Source organism: Gobius niger (assembly GCF_951799975.1).
Source record: "Gobius niger genome assembly, chromosome: 10".
NCBI lineage: Eukaryota > Metazoa > Chordata > Actinopteri > Gobiiformes > Gobiidae > Gobius > Gobius niger.
In genome coordinates this window covers 19210887-19234951 of record NC_136861.1, presented here as the reverse complement: position 1 = coordinate 19234951, position 24065 = coordinate 19210887, and the positions used below count along the sequence as shown (strand labels likewise).

Here is a 24065-nt window from a genome sequence, read left to right as displayed (position 1 = left end):
TTTACAGATGCTGTCCATGACCTCCGGCTCACACTCTTCCGTGCACTCCTGCATGATGGTTTTGATGGGCTTAGGTCTGCGAGAGAGAAAGTCAGCATCTGTGTTAGCTGTTCCAGGTCTGTACTTGAGTGTGAATCTATAGTCTGCCAGCTCTGCAACCCAGCGGTGACCCGTGGCGTTGAGTTTTGCCGACTTGGTAACGTAAGTGAGTGGGTTATTGTCACTGTAGACTGTGAAGTGTGGCGCGTGGAACAGGTAGTCACGGAAACGCTCTGTGATGGCCCATTTCAGTGCGAGGAATTCCAGTTTTCCTGAGTGCAGCTTGTAGTTCTTCTCTGCAGGCGTCAGGGTTCTGGATCCGTAGCCAATGACTCTCAGTGCGCCATCTTGTCGCTGGTACAGCACAGCACCGAGCCCTTGCTCTGAGGCGTCAACATGGAGAATGAAAGGCTGCTCGAGGTCTGGATATGCCATAACAGGTGGATTTGTAAGTTGGTTCACAAGCGTCTCTAAAACTGCTCTGTGTCTTTCTGTCCACTGAACCGGAGAGGAGGGTGGGAGCTGAGCACCTGAATGTTTTGTCCCCTTTTTGTGGCAGTGTTTTGGCTCACCTTTGGGCTTTGCCAGCAGCTCATACAGTGGCTTTGCAGTCCTGGAGAAGTCCTGGATGTAAGCTCTGTAGTAGCTCAAGAATCCCAGGAGCTTCCTCACCTCTCTCACTGTAGCTGGGGTCTGGTACGTGAGCGCCTTTACTGCCTCCACCTCTCTTGGGTTCATCCTGTATCCTTCTGCAGAGATCACACGACCAACATACGTTACTTGTGGCTTAAACAACTCACATTTTTCGGCTCTCAGCTTCATCCCACAGGCTCTCTGTCGCCGCAGGACTTGTCTGACGTTTTCCACATGTTGGTCAAATGTGCGGCTGAAAACAAGGACATCATCCAGATAGGGCACACAGACTTCATCCCTCAGATCTCCCAGGCATCCCTCCATGTGGCGTTGAAAAGCAGCCGGGGCATTTGAGAGGCCAAAAGGGATCCTGGTCCACTCATAGAGTCCCCATGGTGTAATAAAGGCTGTGTATGGTCTGCTCTTCTCGCTCATGAAGCCTTGGTGGTATGCTTTGCCCTGGTCCAGGACGGTGAACCAGGAGTTTCCACCCAAGTTTTCCAGGATTTCTTGGATCCTGGGGATGGGATGACGGTCTGGCCAGGTCTTCTCATTCAGCAGCCTGTAATCAATGCATAACCGGAGAGTGCCGTCCTTTTTCCTGACACAGACTACCGGTGAAGAGTAAGAGGAATAGGACTTTTGAACCCAACCTCTACTCAACAAATCCTGAATGTGAGCCTTGACTTCCTGATACAGGTGTCTGGGTATGGCATTGTATGTTCTCTGGACAGGGACAGAGTCTTTCAAATTAATGTCCATTTGCAAACCAGTGACACAACCAGCATCCCACTCGTCTCTGGCAAACACGTCACCCTCCTCCACCAGCATCTGACGAACTCTGTGCTGCTGCTCTGCCGAGAGGTGACTCAGATCTACAGGCGGGACCCAGGGCTCCCTCTGTGGTGCTTGACTGGGCTGCTCCAGTGAGGATGTGGCACTGCCCTCTGGTGACTTGGGCTCTAGTGGATAAACAGCATCAACACTGTGTAACCAGCCAAGCGTTGTGCGGCCACAAAGAGTAATATCACAGTCTGTTGTGTTTTCAACAGTTACCTTAATCCTCGTATTCTCTTGATGTTGAATGAGCTGCTCTCTTACTTTGAGTCCTGTGGGCCACGGTGTCTCCGGGTTAGGCTCCAACACGACGTGAGTTCCACAGAGCAAACCTTGCTGTAGGTAGTTGCATTGCACTTGGATGGCGTTCCTCTTTGGGACAGTAACTGGCATTCTTCCCAGACGAGCAATGTGGGGGTTGTTTTCAGGTGACGGCTTCTGTAAAACAGTTAGAACAGCCCTCGCAGTTTCCTGACCCACATCAAGTGCTGAACAAAATCTCCTTACCATGTGACCAGAAGGAAAACAGCTTCCAAGACCCTCATTTGCCAAAGCCAGCTCCTCAATTACATTAAATCCAATAATAGGACGTTCCAGATCTGTAGAGGCGACTAAGATAGGAACAACTACTGGTTCATCACTCATCCCAGCAACAGCATCTTGTGACAGTGCAAACTTCACTTCAATCCAGCCCTGGTATGGAATCTTTGTCCCATTTGCTGCGGACAGATCCAGCCCTCCTTCTTCCAGTAACTCTTCTACAGGCCTCACAGTAACATGGGGTAAGTGTCTCTGCTTCCACTCATCTCCAATAATGGACACTTGTGAGCCAGTGTCCCACAGCACTTTGGTGTCAACATTGTTCATTGTGGCTCGAACAAGGCACCTCCTCCCCACCAGCTTAGCAGTTTGATGTTGTTTACCAGTGAGGGGCGCTGTGGTGCAGAATATGTCTGTGTTCTTACCAAGATGTACGCTGGTTTCGATCTTGTTGGTGGAGGCTGTGGTGTTCCTAGGCGCTCTGCGGCAACCAACGGCCCAGTGGTCTATGCTCCCACACTTGTAGCAGTGGTCGCATTTCCCCCCTGGATTGGTCCGCTGGCACTGGTGACACTGCCGGTTGGGGCGTGTCCTTGGCGGTGGTCTGTTGTAGCTGTGGCTGGCTTGTCCCCATGGTGGTGATTGTCCGGGTGGCTGGTGCAGGCTTGACAGCTGAGTGGTGAGATTCTGAATGGCTTCACAGATTGCTTTGTTCCCCTGGTCTACTTTCTCCATCAATGTGTCACGTTTTTCAAACTTTTGCTTTTTATAACTGGTAGAGTTACTGTCATAACTGCTGCTCTCTGAATCAGTGAAATGTGAATCATTACTCACCGCTAACACCTTGGCTCTGGATTTGCTTGACAGCTTGCCCTTCCTCTCCATCTCCAGGTTATAGGCGGTGGTCATTTTCTCCAGCAGAACTTCATCAGTTATTCTTGGATTTTGCAAATATGGCTTTAAGTCAATACGGATGGTGTCATCTTGAAGTCCGGTAAGTATGGTTTGCAAAAACTGATTTTGGATGAGCTCTGGGCTGTACTTCAAGCCAGTGTCTGCTCTTTCTGAAGCAAAGAGTATCTGTTGCCTCAAGTCCATAGCTCGAACTAGAAACTGGACTGGAGTCTCTCCGTGATCTTGTGCATCACGAGTTAAGGAGTGGTACAGCTCATTAGCATCTTTTTCAACAAAATGAGTCCGCAATATTTGTTTCAGAGCTTTCAATGACAAATCATCTCTACTTTCCAGATAACTTCGCAGTTTTGTTCCTGGAATAATAGCTTGAAGGACTGCATCAATAATTTCGCATTCATCATATCCCTTCTTTAATGCTTTTGTAATTTGTCTTTCTAGACTTGCATATCCCAGCTTATCCGTTTGATTATGTTCACCAATTTGTCCATTAATTTTAAAGTCTTTTCTATACATTGGGTGAACAACAGTTTGAGTTCTTTCAGTCAAATTATTAACGGCAGTAAGCGTGGTGGCAGAGGTGCGTGGTCTTACCACAGGTTCCGTGTTGCTGGGCGCAGTACCAGCTGTGTCCGCCAGAGGGCGGCGTGGCGACGTGGGACCAGACGTAGACAGCGTTTTTCTCAGCTCATCAATTCTGTCATTTATTTTCAATAACAATGACATTCCTCCATCTTCAAGCGACGTGACATCCTCACACTCCAAATGCTGCAGAATTAGCCTTCTCAATTTGCGAGGTGAGTTTTTATCTTCATCTTCAACATTTATTTCAAGTGTAGTGCATATTTTAAGAAGTTCCGAAGCAGGTAAGGCAATTAGCTTTCCCTCGATTTCTTCCAGCATATTTTCCCATTCAGACACTTGTTCGTTAAAGTCTGGCATGGTTGGAAAGTCTTTTACCTTGGATTTGATCGTGACTTGCGGTGGGTTGTGTCGTCTTCCTTGACCTCGCTTCCGTTAGCATTAGCTCCGTGATAGCTTTGTGTTGGCGTCTCTCGTAGCGTATTCCACTCACGAATATAGTCCACACACGCGCTCCGGAGCCACAATCCACGGTAGCGATCCAGGTCATCCACAAACTTAATCCGACCGGGCAGAAACACCAAGATTTTGTTGCCCCCTCGAAATCACCAGGGAGAATCAGTTGGCTTTTCAAAGTTTATTTCGAGCTCAAATATTTACAGAAAAGAAAAGGTAAACATAGGTCCCCTGTGAATAAAGAATAAAATAGTTTAGCGTACTATGGATTAAGTTAACATGGATACACAGATAAAACGACACTTACACGTCCCAGATGTAACAAGGCTTAGGCCACGGCCCGACTACTGCGCCACAGCTTCTGCCCTGAGGCTGTGGGCCTAGCTCTTTTAAACTAGCATCAACAGGTCACATGATGGACGCGCTTCCGGTTTCAATTATAAAAAGACAGTGTTTAATTTAGCGAAAAGATTAATACTGTTATTTACAGTGAACCACTTACCAACAATAATAAAAAGTGCTTAAATACTTTGTCGAAAATGGGCGAGCAACACACACAGGTTGCTTATTATTTATAGACTAACCCGACAAAGCATTTTTATGAAAGTTTTTTAGGTTGTTCTACTTTGTGTGATAACTTGTTACAAATGAGCTCAGGCGAAGGGCACTGCAGTGGCATTAGTTTCCATCAAAACATCAGCTCACCCTTTGCAACATAATAGGCCTACAACATAAAGCTTTTTGTCCTTACTTCCAGCTGCAAATGCATCATCAAAACTAGAGTTGCGCCAATCTATCTTTTTTGCTTCTGATACCGATACCGGAGGTTTGAATATCCAAAATTAAAGGAATAGGCCACCGTTTTTTACATACTGAGATATGTGCTTACACATATGTGGATTTTCTAAGCAGATTAAAAGGGAAACTATATTGTATGCCGCAATAATATCAGGAGTACTTCGGCGTCCGTGACTGAGGGCAGAGACCAGACAGGTACAAATGAACTCGTTTAAGCTAAGGTAGGAACAATCTCAGTATGTAAAAACGGTGGCTTATTCCTTTAACCGATACCAAGACACTTTCTTAAAAGTGTTTTTCTCTGAGTGAAAAAGTGAATGGTCCTCTTTTCTCCAGTGTGAGATCAACAAAGTCTTATCTTTTCATGTTATGGTGCTAGAGATCAGTTTTAACAAGGATCCTTGGGACAGGCTATTTTACATTAATATAAAGAGCTCACATAAAGTGATCTGATCACAGCTTGTGCATTACTAATATGTTAGGTCAGTTACTCACATCAGCATTTCATAAACTAAAACACAAACTATAGGTTTTTCTATCATACTTTCTAAAGCGGAAGAAAATGGATGGACTTTCTGACCCAGCCTTGATTAGCCTCCATTAGCATTAGCATGTTCCCGCTAGCTTTAGCATACTGTTGCTAGCTGCGGCATTTTGCGCAGCGTTACAAAATACACACAACTCAGCGATTGAATTCTCCAGGTTCTGCCCTTCAAAATGATGTAGGCTACAACAAATTTCGAAAGAGAGTAAAGAGAGTCAATCGATTTCAGCTTGTATTTTTACTGTGGACTTTACCAGGGCTAAAACTAGAGGCCGTCTATAAACCAGGACTAAATCAGCTCTGAAGCAGGACTTTGCCAGATCATTTTTCTTTCATAGTGACTGATGGCTGCCACATTTGCCTTACGGCAAGCAAGGATCCCAGGTTTCATTCCCGATTTTACCACTGGTTTCCCTCATCCACACAAAAAACATGTACCTTATGGTAAATGGTCTCAACTTATATAGCGTTTTTCCACCTACATTAGGCACTCAAAGCGCTTTACAGCAAGGATCCACTCACCCATTCATACTCTCATTCATACACCAATGCACACAGACACTGGGAGCAATGTGGGTGAAGTGTCTTGCCCAAGGACACAACGACAGTGTGCACTTTCAGGAAGTGGGATTTGGAACCCCCGACCTTCCGATCACAAGACGACCCGCTCTACCATCTGCGCCACCATCGCCACCTTAGACTTGTCATATCTGGAGATGGGTAGTATTTACTCTCACGGACGATTAATGAGTAAAAAAACGCAACATGCTACGACACCTGCAGTGGCGCTTATGGCCTCTAGGGGCATGAGTTGCTTAGTTCTGCTTTAAATGTCTTTCTGACACGATCCTCCATTCACTGACGCCACACTATTGTGCCATCCACAGCGAACTATCCCTATGTTGGAAAACGTAATTAAATAAAATTAAATTCTACGTCTATTTAACAGATTGAAGCGCCCTCTGTGCAGTATCTGTGTAGTTATGAGTAAGCACGTTAAAATATGCTGAACTCGTGTCTACAGTTATGAGACATTCCCACAGTCTGCTGGTTATTATTCTGCTGGTCAAGGCTGTTCCCGGGGAGCGGCTCTTGTGTCGAGGTGAAACACACGGTGCTGCCACAGTGAAATGAACATAACGCAGAGACTTATTTCTTTGGCCACAGAAATCACGCCACAGGCTCCCCCCCCAGACTCCGGAGCAGCTAAACGAGGTGTTTAATTGTGCATAAATTCGTGTTGGTGGAGATGGATTCTTTGTAGGGCGACTAAAAATACCTATTTTTTAATCCACAGGAAAACAACTCTCTAATGTGTGATTATGATAAACAGCCTGGAGATGTTTTTAACTCCGAGGAGCCTTTTAATAAAACAATATTCTGTTCCATTGTAACTTCTGAAAAATGTGTTTTTCTGCTCATTCCTTTGATTCTCTGTCCGTTTCAAAAGGCACACTGCCCATTTTCAAGGATGCCGCAAGGGATCAGAACAGGCAATGATGTGAGATATATGTTTTTTATAGACCAATGAACCAGGCATTTTGCCTCAGTCTCCAGATTTGGAAACATTATATATGCAGTTGCTTGGGCCAGTGCATTCACAGGGCGCATTTCTAAAACATGGTATTTTTCTTTCATTAAATGCTAAAATGTTTGCTGTATTGGATACATGCCAATGGAGATTTTCAATTAAAGGTGAAATTGCGAGATCTGCTCGAACAGTGCGTCAGTGAATTAAAACATACATTCCTTTGAGAAGATATAAGATATGCAGTGGGTCCATTGGTTTTCTTCACCGTTACCTAAGAAAGAGACAAAGTGTGAAGCTTTTTGATAACTGTATTTACTAACTTGTCAGAACTCCTTGTCAGATTGACAAAATCAATAGTTTTCTTTTAGTACCATCAACATTTTCCCCTGAGATCAAGATCAAATCAGTGACTAAAACCAATGTGAAAGTTTCTAAAACAGACCTGAATTGGACTAAATTATGCCTTACTAAATCATTAATGAAATTATCTCTAATCAGAACGAATAAAGTCTAAAATTGCAGATGACCCTGAGTAAGACTAAATAGTGGTGAAACACAATTTGAAAACGAAAGCAAACAGACTAAGCAGTGTGCGCAAACTAAAAATTACAAAGCAAACTGAATTACAAAGTGATACCTGGAATTAACAATATTCATTTGAGGAATTCTGACTCGCCCAGGGAAGAAATCTACCAGAGGAACAATTACATTTGCACTTGGAATGAGAAAACAACATCTTATTTCAAGTAAAAGATCTATTATTGTTATTTTAAGCGCAGTAGACTCAAATCAAGGGGAAAATATACTTATTTCAAGAAAGTGTTTTGTATGTTTATTCCACTTCGATGTGACGCACTGCACGAAGCATGCGTCACTGCAAATAAACAAATAAACCTGGTTCCACTGTTCAAATGGACTGGACACGAAGCCGCGGTGTAGGACAGGGAACAGACCATGTTCTCTGTACAGCGTAGAAAGAAAACCCGTGTCTCGTTGGCTATTTACAGACAGCTTTTATCTCCTTCACTGGAGATACATACTATTCATTCCTTCCCAAGGAAACTGAGGTCAATGGATTTTGTGCAAAAGCAGCCGCCGTGATCAACATAATTAATCAAAAGGGCTTTGTCACTGCACGGCTGAATTAGAGTTAATAGTTGACATATTGTTTGATGCATCATGTTCATCGTGCCTTGGTCATTTTCAGTTTCCTTTAATTATAAAACTGCCAGTGTGTGACTAGCATCAGCTGAGGACACACTTCTAAATTAAAGGCTTTAAGGACAGACAAAATGATGAATGGTCTGGTGTTTAGCTGCTGTAATGCTTCGTGCGCACCACTTTGCCCTAACGTCAGCAGCAAAGCTCTGAATAAATAAGAAAAAAAGCTTGAAAAGTTTCTAATAAGAAGCCATTATGAACTGTAAATTGCACCTTGTGAATTTTGAACAAGTTCCTATTCAGCTAACCCAGGCTAATCTTACTGCTTTCGGGAGAGTCCTGTAATACTGTGAAAGACTGAATTGGGCACAAAACCAACACAAATCGAATGGTCTATGAAGAGGTTCTTTTAATTGAGTTCGACAAACTCATTATCGTGCATGTTCGAGGTCAAAGTCGGCTCGAGAGTGCATTGGTTTAGTTCATAATGCTGCATTAGAAACCATTCTTTCTGCTAGGATTTTTCTTTGCCGTTGAAAATATGCTGCAAATGATCGTAGTAGACCTTTGCTGCTCCTCTTACTCAAACTGGGATATGCTCACTTTGGTGCATGCATGGGGTTGGTCAATGGAGGCCGTCACAAATTTCTCAAATGAAATACACTGCTCACAAAAACTTAGGGCACACTCAAAAAACACAATGTAACTCCAAGTCAGTCAAATTTCTGGGATATCAGACTGTCCAGTTAGGAAGCCACTCTTATTGTGAATCAATTTCACTTGGTGTTGTGGAAATTAAACAGACAACAGGTGGAAATGAGAGGCAATTAGCAAGATCACTCCAAAAGAGGAATGGTTTTGCAGGTGGTGACCACAGACCATTTCCCTGTCTTCATCCTTTGTACCGTATTTTTGGAACACTTTTGCATTTGTCCAGTGTTCTCACCACTAGAGGTATCATGAGGAGCACCTACAACCCACAGAAGTTGCTCAGGGAGTGATGCTCATCCAAAATGGCACGTCCATTCGTGCTGTGGCAAGAAGGTTTGCTGTGTCTCCCAGGGCAGTGTCCAGAGCATGGAGGAGATACCAGGAGACAGGCCAGTACACCAGGAGACCTGGGGGGGGGCGACCGAGGTCAACAACCCAGCAGCAGGACCGGTCAGAAACTGACTCCATGAGGGTGATATGAGGGCCCGACGTCCACAAGTTGGGCCGGTGCTTACTGCCCAACACCGTGCAGCCCGATGGACATTTGCCCGAGAACACAGCGATTGGCAGATTGGCCAATGGTGCCCTGTGCTCTTCACGGATGAGAGCAGGTTCACCCTGAGCACATGTGACAGACGTGACAGAGTCTGGAGACGCCCTGGAGAACGTTCTGCTGCTGCAACATCATCCAGCATGACCGGTTTGGTGGTGGGTCAGTGATGGTCTGGGGAGGCATTTCATTGGAGGGCCGCACAGCCCTCCATGTGCGAGCCAGAGGTTCCCTGACTGGCATTGGGGACCGGGATGAGATCCTCAGACCTATTGTAAGTGTGTCAGCAGTTCCTGCATGATGAAGGTATTGATGTTATGGACTGGCCTGCCCGTTCCCCAGACTTAAATCCAATAAAGCACATCTGGGACATCATGTCTCGGTCCATCCATCAACGCCACGTCGCACCACAGACTGTCCAGGAGCTGACTGATGCTCTAATCCAGGTCTGGGAGGAGATCCCTCAGGAGGACATCCGTGGTCTCATCAGGAGCATGCCCAGGCGTTGTAGGGAGTGCATTCAGGCACGTGGAGGCCACACACACGACTGAGGATGATACAGACTCGTTTTGAGGAATTTCTACAGAATTTGGATCAACCAGTGACCTGATTTGTCACTTTGATTTTGACTATAATTTTGGATCCAGACCTCCAGGGGCTGAGAATTTGATTTCCATTAATCATTCTTATGTTATTTTGTTCTAAACACATTGCCCTACACTATGAATAAAGATTTTCATCCGAAAAATCTAATTGATTGACATCTAGGATGTGTTTTTTGAGTGTGCCCTAAGTTTTTGTGAGCAGTGTATAAGAAAAGAGAAAATTTCTTTTTTTTCCCCTCATGAAATTCTAATTATAAGTGTTTTCCTAATTTCAAAATATAAATACAGTGTAAGTTAGGCTTTTCCCTCCATTGCCTCGACAGCCATCTCCTTTTTAGGCTCACATTTGTATTGTGCCCCAGATAAAGTGGAAGAGATTGGATGGCTGGATTTGTACTGTAGACAAACTCTTCTCATCCAACCTGTTTATTACAAATACGTCTGAGTCAATCGATCACTGCCTGAGTTGACAAGCTTCTCCAAATCCCTACACTGTGGCCATTATTAGCCGCAGCTGCCCTGTTGATGCCGATGGCCACACCGGCCACCGCACACACATTCCTTATTAAATCAAGCAGGGTGGAGAAAGTGCCTTGCTCAAGGGCACCACAACAGTTTGGACCAGTTTTCGAACCGCTGACCTTAGGCCTTGTGGATGCTCTAGCCCAGTGTTTCTCAACCAGGGGCACTTGGCAGGGGGTGCTTGGAATTACATGACTCTTATCCCCCGCCTAGTGCATTTTCTCCAGTTTGGGCTTTACCCAAATCTGAATGTTTATAGCCTACAGGGCCAGTGTAACGCCTAATTTGAAAGCTTTTGTTGCTCTTTTGTGGCGTTTTTGTAACTTTTTCTTCAAAATTTTCGTGACTTTTCTGTCACTCTTTTGTTGCTTTTTTGTTGCTCTTTTGTTGAGAACCATGGCTTCGGATTTGGAGGTGCTGATCCTCATTCACACTCGGCTGCAAACCACCCCAGAGCTAAAGCTCCTGATTCGATGAAGCCAACAGAACATCATCGTCTGCGAACAGCATGAGATGAGATCCTGAGGCTCCCAAACCGGACGCCCTCCGGCCCCTGGCTGCGCCTAGAAATTCTGTCCATAAAGGTAATGAACAGAACCAGTGAATAGGGCCCAACCGATATGGATTTTCAGGGTCCGACACCGATATGAAGGGGGTTGGCATGGCCGATTGCCGATATAAAGGCCGATATTTTAAGTAATTTAATTTGATGTGTTGTTTTTAAAAATCTCCCAAATAGCCTTAAGCTAAGCATTTATTATTATAGTAAAGATTTCTATCACAGAAATATATAGAAATATTGGTCAACCGATGTAGGGATTACAGATGGAAATTAGCAGAGGATAAGTCTAACATATCCTTGTATCGGCCGGCCGATATATTGGTCGGGCCCTATAAATGAATGCCTCAAGGTGTACGTGGGACAAAAAAGGTTAAACCAACCCCAAGTCAAGTCGCCCCAGGAGCTTTATAGGCTGCATATTGATTTGTCATCTATTTTGTTATATCAGATGTCCTCTCTCACGCCATTTATCCAGGCATTGAACATAAAGCATGAAGTGCGGCTAAATCAAGTCATCAGGCCCCCACAGCTCACATGGTTTTAGAAGCCTGTAGGGGGTGAAAGTGGCTCTTAAGACGAGACTTAAAACCCTCCACTGCGGGGCGTTATAGGGTCTAGGCGCCGACCACAGGAAAGGCGCTGTCCCCTTTGGAGTAAATGGAAAGTCTACAAGCTTACTTCGTCAGATTTACATTTTGAAACAGTGTGAATTCTAGTCCAAACTTGACATTGTCAGTTCCCCGCCTTCCTTCCCTGAGCTTTAAGGGCCTTTCACATCTGGAGATTCACTCTTTGCGCACGAGCTGTGTTATGACATGTTCCAGAAAGACAAGTGAGGAAAAGCCAACGCGTATAGTTTCCTTTGCCATTCCTCCAGGTCACGTCCTTTCATGTCGTTTACAGTCACCGCGAGTGTGACGCAAAACGAGGCCGATCTGACCCCGAGAGAAAGGTGAACTTTAGTTAATTTCTCTTGTCACAAATGCTTCCTCCTCCACACAAGCACCAGGGACTGTTTTTGACCTAATTAGAGGAGGTGCACGCGCGCAGGGGTGTTAGCGTGTTTACAGTTCTTCCAAACATCCGCTTGTGTTTATCCTTGTGTATTTGTTTATTAAGCTGCTTATCTGTGTCGTGGTCTGCAGATGTCCCGTTTCCCAGCAGCACCCTCTTCTCAGGAAGTCTCCATTTTAGGCAGCCTACGAGCAAAAAAACAACACACAGACAGTTGGAGAGATGTGACCATGGAGCTCTGCCTGTGAAAGTGCATTATAACTGTTTGAGCAAGAGCAGAGAGCGAGTAGTTTTCAGTAACATTTACACGTAACCTTTTGAAATAAATGAACTTCTTGCTTTTTACTTTTAAACTGCCTATATTCGAGTGCACCATTTAGTAAATAAGGCGGATTCGCAGCAACAAACACTTATAACATGAGCGACTGGTTCTTGTCACTGAACAAGTAGAAAGATGGCCTATTCCCAAACTTTTAGCACAACAATGAAATCTGGTCTGCAAAATGAATTAAACATGAATAAATCCCAGTAACTTTGATCGATGCAGCACCACTTTACAGGCAGCTTCATAAAGGATTTATGAATGCCCAACGCTTATAAACAACTGGGAAGCATTAGCAACATTAAATACACGCTTCCATTATCAACTTCTTACAAAGCACCCGCAGCACCGATACATTAGCACAGCTCACTACTTTTAGCCCAAGTGACCTTTGAAGTAATGAAATATCAATAAATGATTCATAAGCAAACGTTTTCCAGTTGTTTACATGACATTTTCAGCATCCCATTAGTGACCATCCGATTAACTAATCAAAAAACACAATCCCCTTCAGTGTAAGTCAATAAAAACAGAAATAGCAGGTTATGAATAGTTTATGAGGGTTCAAATCCATCTTCGATACTGTCGTCATGCCCTTAGGCAAGACACTTCACCCTCCTTTTCTCTGTCTGACCCTGGTGTGTGATTGAGAAGGGTCAGAGAGGTTGACTGCAGTCACGTCTATCACAGGGCAGCTGTGGCTACAAGAATAACTTAAGTTACCACTGCCAAGTATGGAGAGATAATGAATAAAATGTTGTGCTTTTGGTAAGGCATTGTTTTAATGTATTTATGAATGAATGAAAAAATGAATTGTGTAACGAAATGGTGTAGATCCGATGTTAGGTTAGTCCTGAGCCTCTGCGACTCTGCGCGCCGTCACTGTGGGCAACCTGACCAGCATGTTTTTGGAGGTATAGGCTACCCGCGGAGGAAACCCACACAGACATTAGGAGGACATGCAAACTCCAAGTTCCAGACAATCAAGTCTCACAGCTTGACATTGATGTTACAAGGAGAAACAAGATTTACTCCCGATGAGGCTACCAGGCTCCTTCCCACCATCATGTGGCTTGGCTGCAATTCTTGCCCGGATACCTCCTCGTTTGCCCTGTTTTTCTTTGTTGTAGCGCCTCTTGTTACGCCTCCACTGTACTACAGATATGGGGGACTCTTGGTAGCCTGGAAAAATCCAGACTCACCGCTGTACCAGGGTGTGACTCTGGTAAGACTCTGCATCAACTTGATTTCTACAGCGTAGCATTCGCAAGCAAACAGGAAGCGGAGTGAACCAATCAGCGAAGGGCAGTCAATGGCGTTATTAATGATTTTGCGTTAATATTCAAACACAATTATGAATCACAAAACGCACCAACTGCCGATGTGTTTTTCTCATTTACTGCTGATAAGAAGAACAAAAAAACTAGCAACACGTGACCCCTGACCATAGATGAACGATTCTGATTGCAAGGATCGGTTTGAGTTTGGCAGAAGCAGCAACAGCGAGCTCCCTGCCCAGACTGATATCCCCTGTGTATAAAATATACCGAGGGGTATCATTCTGGATGCCAGGCTAGACTCTTGGTGCCTCTTCAGAGTTTCAGAAGAATTTGCAGGTCTTAAATTCCGCTCAAAGACCACCATAAGATCATCAGCTAGCTGTTTGCTGTTTTCTTCATGGCCAGTAAAAAAACACTGATGTACAAAAGCATCAGTTTAGCATAAACGCCACTGTGCCAAGGAGACAAAATACATTTTGTGGAAATTCTTAAGTAAGCTATTTACACAAATTTAGCATTGAAACAAAATGATATATCCTATATATTTCTTGTTTGAAAAAGTCTATGTTTAAATAAGATCAACAAACTTTTCCTTCTTTAAATGGCCATATTTTCGATGCAAATTGAAAGCACTAAACTAAGCCAAGATCCAAGAGCGGAGTGACAGTGGTCAGCTCACTGTCATGTGTCTTGTCAAATGTATCCAACGTGCCCATCTGTCTGTATTGGGCTGTCAGATCCCCATAGCGTTAATCTTCGAGCTCGTCTTATCAATTCTTTGATGTCCCAGTTGTGTCACACAGTTCAAGGCTTATGCATCACACGCCATACTCTGCGCTACGACCATAAAAGTTCAATAAAATGTGATCGCAGCCCATATAGCATCTTCCCAACAAACGCTGCACCATCGTTTAACAATTTATAATCATTATGTGTTTATTTGTTTATGCTGAAAGAAATGCGCAGTGAAACCGAGTGCACGGAATAGTTCAAAAGAAGCCTCCGGTGCTGACAAATCAGTGAGGAGAACAGGCGTCCAACCACAGAGTAGAATCAAGTTGCGCCGGACGAGAGGAGAGAGAGAAACAGAGGGAGATGCGCTGGAGACAAGCTCCAACTCCAAACGCGAGGATGAGCAGATAATGGCACAAAACATCTGCAATTACCGTGCGCCCCCTCTCCTGATGCATCCCGAGCAAAGAAGAACAAAGCGCGTGAATATGTGGGAATTCCTCTCTCTGAGTGATGATCTGGAGCATTGAGGAGGCTTATTGGACCACATTTCACATTTGGACTAAAATGATCACATCTCTGTGAAGGAAATGCTGGAGAGATGTGCGGAGTGCGGGGATGCCATAAATCTACGAACCCTGACAGATTGAGCACTTTTATGTAAATTGCTTGGGATTTTCAGAGCGACTGAGAGACATATTGCCAGCAATAATATTCACACAGAAGCGAGGGGATAAGAGTAGAGGGAGGCTCCAATAGCAGATCCGCGTGTCTTACAATAAGTGGCCGACAAAGAAACATTCACTTTAATCATCTGGAGAGACCCGGTCGTGCGCAATGGTCGGCGAGGTGGCAAACTTCAGGAGAAACAGGACTGGTGTCTCCAGGACTAGAGAATATTCAAACTGATGAATGAACCACAAAGAAGAGCTTTATGGATGACAGGACGGGCAAACACTGTGACATTTTTTGATGCTGATCAAAACTCGACTCAAACGAGGACTGTGTGGGGTTTGGTCACTTTGATTATACGCTCAAAAATCGAAGAGACATGAGACGTTCTGCTTTCGTTGAGAACAAATAGCCATATCATTTTGTCAAAAGTTTGGAGAAATAAACACAGTGTTGTTGGTTTTATTGCACTATGATGGAACCACCACCATGCTCGAAAAAAAGCCTTTCCCTGGCGCTGCCGGTTCCCAGGGAAGGACAGGCGACTCTCAAGCCTCCGCAGCATCTGTGGAGGCAGCCGCGCACCCCCATCAAAATCAAGCACCGCGGCTACTCCGACACGGACAGGCACCGGCACATGGAGCGCTCGGACGCCGTGGACACGAGCGACAGACCCGGGCTGAAGAAGTCTCGCATGTCCTGGCCGTCATCTTTCCACGGCACCACGAACACATCCATTGGAAATTGTGTTGGGCACAAACGGTAAGAACATCCCAATAATAGCTCTGCACAGCCCACAAGACGTAAACCACAGGGGATGTGCATTTAAATGAATGCGTAATAATGCAATGTGCCTAAAGGGTTAAACACTTTTGTACGGGGAGGTGGGACGCGTGGGTTTTTTTGGTTGCCTCATGCGTTATGCGTCTTTGGATAGACTCTTCCAGATGAAGCGCACATCATTCCACCCACTTAAACCAATGCGTAAACTGTCAGTACCATTATAACCGGGTTTTTATGTTCCACCATAAAAAACAAAAAACAAACAAACTCTGGTTTTCTAATGGCACCAAACGTTTCTGTGCGCACTGAAGCGTGCACCTCATGTATGTTTGGAGAGGGACATCTGTGCCATTAGGACAAACATTTATTCTCCTTCATCTGAACTTTGACCTCACACATTTTTCCAAGACTTTTAATGATTTTGATTTGTAAATGCAAGAGTCCCCCTTGAAAACGACAAGCTTCACCTCAAGGGGCTGTTCCTCTGATAAATGTGTTTGCAAATTGTAAACTGTCATAAGGGAAAAAAAAGACAACCATAAGATTAGACTTTAATAATCTCACAATGGAGAAATGTACTATATAGAAGGATGTTCTGAACGTGCATGACAGACAAAAGTAGACAAAACACTGCATGCAAACGTATTCATGAATTTTAATCATCATGAATTTAGAATCAGCCATTTTTTACAATACAATGTGTATGTTTGTAAGCTGCCTGTTGTTCCATCATGCTCCCCTAGATGAAGTTAGGAGCAGTTTAGTTTCCCCCCAGTGTGACAGCATTGTGAACAAAATGTCCCATATTTTGCCAATATGTTGCACTCAAAGCATTACTGTATTAAGTATTATCGTCTTTGACTTTAGACGGGCTGGGATTGACCCGGCAGTGCAGCCATTGTATTGAATTTCACATAAAAGGATGAAAATTGAGAACATTATACACAAATAGACACACACACACCCACACGTACACAAGAGCGCACGTAAATCAAGTTACACAAACCATGTTAATCATGCAGATTAGAACCTTTTGATTAAATGAGTCATGAACGATACAGTTTTGAGAATAGTATTACGTTTCCTTTACCCAACAATGGACCCATTTATTCTCTAAACAAAATGAAGCAAATGATTCTTCAGCATAAACAGAGGGATAGTTTTACATTTAGCTCAGACTTTACAGCTCCAAAGTGCTTCTCTTTTTCCTCTGTAGCCTTTTTGTGACCCACTGTCCCCAGGTGTTTCTTATAAAGGCTTAGTGAAACTTTGTAGCTCGCATACCCACGTAATCCCTCGCACTAATTCACTTGACTGAGGCTAAAGCTAAGACAGTACAAGAATAATGGACTTCCCCTCAGGGTATCGCAATTCACGTGGACTTAGTATCGTTACATTACAGTAGGATACTCTCCATTGTGATTGGTTAATTTGAACACATTCACTCAGAGCATGTCTGAGGCTGACCAATAAAAGGAGTGGGGGGAAAAATCGGTATTTGAGCTGCACAAAACAGAGAAGTAGTAGATAATTTTGTCCAACAATACAGACTCAACCCCCATCATGGCACCAGTCGTATCTCGCAGTGTTAAATATATAGTACAGACGTGGACTCAAACAAGAGACAGACTTGACCTCAGAGTTTACTGCTCTTATAATCTGATCCATCACTTCTTTTGACTGAAATGTTGCCCTCACTTTTGCCACGCACTGGGCCAGAGCATGAATACAGAGACCTCCTGCTGGGCCTCTTGCATCAGAATCCGGTCGCCTCCGTGGATGGAGTTAGCATCTTTAACCCTTTAAAATGGCGCTCTATCACCAAATTCTGAAGCAATGATAAAAGACTTTCTTGTTAAAATAGAAATGCAGTGACAAGACAGCACAGCTACAATTCCTGTAGACGGCAAACTTGAGAATTTATGAAGCTAAATACCCGCTGTACAGTGTGCAGACTGTGCACATTTTGACAGCACAGCGGCAGCCTGGCACCCCCTATGTAGGAAGCTACCACTGCATTCACTGTCGAAACGGAACTGTCTGTGAGCACAATCTATTGAAGATGTACGACAATGATCTTTAAAGAGACACAAAACAAAGCAAAATAAATACTAAAACTGAAATAAAAAGGACTGATTTATATCTTGTCCTTCACTCCACTGCTCATCTATTTGAAAGGGTCAAATACTCCTTGCACCTTTTCTCCCGTTAACACAAGCGATTAATCAAGTAATAACATAGTACATCCCCGGGCGGCTGCAGTGTCTCTAGAGGACTGTTGGGGCTATTGTCCTTTTTCTTTCTTTTTTCTTACCGCAATCATTTGTTTTCTTGCTTTTATTTTTCTCCCTTCCATGCCACAGCCTGCATCCATCAGAAGCCCCTGGGAATGGGTCCAAGTGCAGGGGACTGGAAGAAGCCGGGCTGAATTGTAACACGCTTGGAACGAGCTCTCCAGTGTTTTAGTGCACTTGGAGAGATACTCTGCCTGGCCTTTTCCCTTCTGTGGGCGGCTAACCAGAAAAGGACATGGAGAAAATGAGGGAGAGAGAGAGGAGATATAGATAATTTGATTCTTACAAGCTCTGAGGATACACAAAGTTAGCATCAGCGGCGTTTGCGGATGCTACACGCTGCTAAAAATGGAAGCTTGTTGGCAGTGTTTGTTGCATGCGTTGAGTGAGTGGGATACAGTCTGACCCTCTAGCCTGCTCAGACGGCAATAGCCTTGCTTTTTATTATCACTTTTTCATATCAGTGGGAGGCCAGAGGGATAGCCGTTGTGCTGATATTCGCTTATTAAACTGGCTATATAGTTGGCCCTGGCGCCGCTTGCTCACAGCTGTATGCATCATCTTTACAGGCTTTATGAACAATCACATTTATGTCGATTCGGTCGAGTTTGTGCTTGGCTCAAGGCTGCGAGCGTTGGCCAAAATGAATCGCCTTCATGCACGACTCACATAAACATCCACGATGGTATGGCAGCATGAACAAAGCGCAGCCTCCGGGCCGGTTCCACCCCTGGGTTAGTTTTTATTCAGCCCAATGAATGCGTCTGGAAAAATATTGGAGTTTTTGAAAAGTTCACAGCTGGAGGGCTTATATTAGGCCTCATTACCATTTGTGCTGTTTGCTACAAGAGAAAAAAAAAGTTCACTTCAAGTCAAAGTCAGCACTTTGAAGATGCTTTGAAAGTTTGGGGATAAACAAAAGCTGGACATACAGAGTTGGACATTTTTGGGATTAATCAATGTTGAAGCAATAGGGTTTGAGCATGTTCCAAAGTTGATTGAATGAAAAGGGTGTTAGTAAAACCTATGCTGCCTAAATCCAGATGTCCACGCTATTTTTGTTTTTACTGGGGGCCTGATGGCCTGATGGGAGTGGGGGGGCTATTTAGATTCCAGGGGTGGCTTACTTCTTATTTACAAAACAAGAACACAAGCAATGGAAAAGCATATGACTCAAATCATACAAATCTACTTTATTTAGAGTTTGTGTTTGTTTGAGCAATTTACATAATTTTATAGAGATGCGAGAAACAGAAAGTCTTGGCCGTTTAATATTGGTCTTTCATCTACTGGACCATCACAATGCAACTAATTCAGTGTGTTGAACTTTAAGCACAAATCAATGGAAAGTTCTTCTTGCTTTGTTGCTACAAGATGCGTGTTTTGTAAAGGGCATTTTGCTGCTTGACAAACCTGTACATTTTCAATGGAAGAAAACAATGGCTTACTCCAGTTGACAGGAAACATACTTCACATTAAAGGAACAGGCCACCGTTTTTTACACACAGAGATATGTTCTGACCTGAGCTTAGACGAGTTGATACGTCTGGTCTTTGTGGGTGCCCTCAGTCATGCAAAAAGACCAGCGATGTTGTTAGCATTTGGCCTCTCCCAGCATATTCCTATAGCTCCAAACGGTTTTGAAGTTGGAAGTGACCAAGCTCTTCCACGGGTACGCACAAAGACCATGTTTATATAAACTTGTCTAAACTCAGGTAAGAACATGTCACAGTATGGAAGAACTGTGTGCTTTCAGTCACGCAAAAAGACCAAAGACCATATACCGCCTTTGCTCTGCCCAATCCCGTCAGACCTCGGAAGCTAAGCAGGGCAGGGCCTGGTCTGTACTTGGATGGGAGACCGTGTGGGAACACCAGGAAGCCTGGCGAATGTTGTGAGTGAGTGGTCGGTGGTGGTCGGAGGGGCCGATGGCGCAGACTGGTTGCCTCGGTTCCGTCAGTCTACCCCAGGGCAGCTGTGGCTACAGTAGTAGCTTACCACCACCGAGTATGGAGTGAATGAATAATGCAATGTAAAGCGTCTTTGAGTGTCCAGAAAAGCGCTATATAAAACTGATGCATTATTATTATTATTAGTATATTCCCAGTATATTCCTATAGCTCCAAACGGGGTGAAGTTAGAAGCAACCAAGCTCTTCCACTGGCACGCACAAAGACCAGACAGGTACGCATCAACTCGTCTAAGCTCAGGTAAGAACATATCTCAGCATGGAAAAACGGTGGCCTGTTCCTTTAAATCTTCAGTGTGTGTGTGCTAGTTTTATACTATAGATACAGACGGCATCTCGTCATAGAAGCGGGCGTGGCTTTGCCGAAGGGGAAAATAGAATCTTTAGAGAAACACAATTTTCCCTCTTTTTAGCCATTTTCTGGTGGAATATGAACTTATTTATCACATAAATAAAGTCAAGTGTAAATCGGGCCCATATGGATATTTTCTCACAGCAGATTGTTCAGTGGAAGTGAAAAAATGGCAGTTGTAGCAAGCGCTAGCTAACCGTTAGCATTAGCCCGATGCTAATATGTAGCATCAAGTTAGCATTCTCCGTTATTCATGTATTTATGGGCTGTTGAACCACTTTGCTCCTCCCCATGTGTTTGTATCATTATTTAGTAGAAAACTATATTCATAATTCAGCGTTTGTTACAGTCGTTTTTGAATAATTCGAGAAAATTAACATGTTTTCAAAATTGTTTTCCCCCTGAACTGTTTTAAAAAATGACCATATATGGGCGATTCCAGAGATGCCGTCTGTATCTATCGATTTCCAATGGAAGTGACTTGCTAATGACATCTATACATCTTAATTATCTTTGTTAATGATTTAGGGTACAAACTGGCCTGATGATAGTTGACATTTTGAGACAAGATAGCCTTTTAAAGCTATTGGGAAAAGAAGAGTGACTTTTGTTGTAGAGAAGCAGTAGAAAGTAATTGGTCTTTGATTGGCCCATTGCCGATCGACCCCCATGTGACCTGAGCTCAGACGGAGGGGAAGCCACTCGCTCAATCACTGACAAGTTGCTTAGGACCTCATCTGGATGAACACAGCCTCAACCAGAATGAGGAGTTCGCACTGAAACCACCCCGGGCACAGAGAGAAGAACTACACGATACTTGAAAATGGGGCTCTTGAAATACCTCTCAATTTAACATGGATTTGAGTGACTGCCATCTTAAAATGAGAGAAAATGAGCATGTCTGATTAACCGGTCTTATTAAACACACTGTTCAAACAAGTTTCAAGACAGGACCAAACCAAGGCAAGACCGAACAGAAAAACTAAAACCAACCTAAAGACCACAGGATCACAGGGGTTATAAGGGTCTGCACCAGGGTTAAGGCGGTGGCCAAATGGACCTCAGCAGCTTGAAACAGGTACGGAAGTAATAGCTTTTATCATTCACTTTTTGACGAAACGAAATTTAGAATGATGGAGGCTAAACAGCTACGTGGTAACTGGTGACCATAAAACACACTGGGCCTGATCTTGTGTTTCTAAACGCAGACTATAGCGTCACTTTTTGCGGTTAGTGGGAGCGCCCTGTGAAAACTTGCAGCTCCAGACCTGGCGGCGCAGTTAAGCGGGAAGTACGTGGGTTGGAGAAACACCGATGGCCAGTGGTGTTGTTATTTAGAACTGTCTTTTTCCTCCACCCAGACTCTGCAACCAGCAAGGGGCGAGGGCAAGGGAGAGGGGAGGAGGTTGGGGTGAACGTGTGCTTTTGTTTGGGTTGCGTTAACACAATTACAGCCGAGTGAGTGCTGACCCTCACCAGGACCAGCTGTACATCTCTTGCTCTCGGGACATGGACATCATTCAACTCACGATGGGATAAAGTTTTTAGTTTGACCTGTGAGAGACAATAATGCTTAAAGCAGCACTAAGTAACTCTCGCCCCTAGAGGCCATAAGCGCAACTGCAGGTGTCATAGCAAGTTGCCATTTCTTAACTTATTAATTGTCCGTGAAAATAAAAACTACACTGACAGAAAAAGCAAAGGGAGAAAGGGATACTGTACATCCGATTACACAATGGAAATATTTTTTTTTCACTCTTTTTTCACTTGGCTGTAAATACTGTTTAGGTGGTGCTAGCCCGCAGTTAGCTTCTTCTTCGTGATTCTGTTAGTGTGTATTGGTTGCTCCGGTCCTGTGGCACCAAGGGGAGATGAAAGACCCCTCCAATCATTCTGTTAACACTTGTATTACCCCCAGAGGGACTACGAAAAGAATTTATTAAGGTAAACAAGTTACTTAGTATTGCTTTAAGGAAGAACACAAGAAAGTGTAACGTAAACGAGGAAAGAATGTGAGGCTCCCATCAGAGCACCGCTCTCAGTGTATTAAACCACGCCTCAGTCGACCGCTTGAGGCTCACAGCACAACAGCTGCACCCATGGAAGATGACCTGCACTTTTAGAGCAGCGCTGTCCTTGCGCCAGGCAGAAGATTTGGCCCACTATTTCAATTTGATAATTGGTCTGAAACTTTAAAAACAGAAAATGTGTAAAAAAGATATTCCCGTCATGGTCAGCAGTTACCACATGGTCTTTCTTGTGCCTTCAAACGGTTAATATTTGTATTTTCTAAAAGGTTTGCAAGAACTTTTCTTGCAATCTCTCGTATCCTGAGCCATGGTTTTGAGGCGGACTGTCAGGCTGCATTGCTGGGGTTAATGGAATTAAAAAGAATGAAAACAAGCTCTGCACAGTATCATTAGTACCATGTGTTCCAGAGTTTGAGACTCCCTTTCCAAGAGCAACATAAAGTCTTTATTTGCAATCTGAATAGTCATCTGCTTGTTTTACCATTCGTCTCTTTTACCACTCGATGTTCCCGTCAAAGTGGCAGTTTTAGTAGCACTGGTAATCCCCGCCTCGACAAACCGTGCCAAGAACCTGCCTTGTCTTCCCGCCCCCTGCGCCCATTGTTCCTTCGACTTGTCATCCCTTTTTGTTTCTGGGGGGATGCTAATATGAGCGTATCAGTCATCAGGTCCCATGCCCAAATGCGCTCTGGGAACTTTCAAAAACCCAAAGACTGACACTCGATGAGGGTTTATTTTCTTCCAGTGATATTGTTGCCATGGGAACATGTTTGGTGAAGTTGCAGAATTGAGTTAAACAGTGTTTTTAACCCCCAAAAGCTTACAGTAACAATGGGAGAAAATGAAACATGCAGCGTGGTGTTTATAGAGCACTGAAACAGCATATTAGTCTATTAAAGTCTTGGATTTGTTTTCTTGAAAAGCCTTGACTGAGCAGGTTCAGTTAAAGTTAAAGGCTAAATATTCTTTGTATCTCAATTGTTCTTTGAGTAGTGAGTGTTTTCAATGTTAAAGAGGCGCAGGTTCCCCGAAAACAGATGTGGCCAAGCTCATTTCCATGGAAGGTCACAAACTGTCGATGTCACGATGTTCTGCATGTATCATTTGTAAACAGACTCCTTCGGATTTTCCCCAAATTGTGCTTGAAAGCATTAGCTTCACCATATCATCTATTTACAGACTGCTGTTCAATACAAATAAATTAAATGAAAGCCCGTGAAGGACCACATTTGGCCGATGGTGCCACTTCGGGCCCCACTGCCTGAAAACTTAACCTGACCTAAACAATAATCTGGACTTGGGTTGAAGAGTTTTTGGAAATGGGTGATTTCAAGGTGTTTTTCTGTCAAATTTTGCAGTCAGATTTGTAATTTTGCACTGTATTTAGGGCTTTACTAGCCTGGCTATCGCCAGACTAAATATCACAAGTGATAATATCACTTATTATTTAGTCTGAGGACCACCAATTCATTTTCTCGTAGGAGAGGTGTGATTTACGATTGTCCATAGCCGTTTATTGAGTTCTATGAATGTCTATCATGCGTCTGCACGTAGCCATAGCCAATTATATAATCGTATCTGATCACGTACCCGCTGTAAACCTTCTAGCTAAACTATTTAGAACACGATCTAAA

At 43.9% G+C, this 24065-nt stretch overlaps 1 protein-coding gene across 1 annotated transcript in view; it reads left to right on the top strand.

Annotated features, from left to right (window-relative positions):
• The first annotated feature begins 14687 nt into the window (after nucleotides 1-14687).
• The window catches only part of pde4a (phosphodiesterase 4A, cAMP-specific), an 85114-nt gene continuing 75736 nt past the window's right edge, over nucleotides 14688-24065 (top strand). Inside the window, exon 1 of the mRNA XM_079564416.1 lies at nucleotides 14688-15765. Within this exon, the coding sequence (XP_079420542.1) occupies nucleotides 15476-15765 (290 nt within the window). The 5' untranslated portion in view covers nucleotides 14688-15475. The remainder of the gene's footprint in view (nucleotides 15766-24065) is intronic.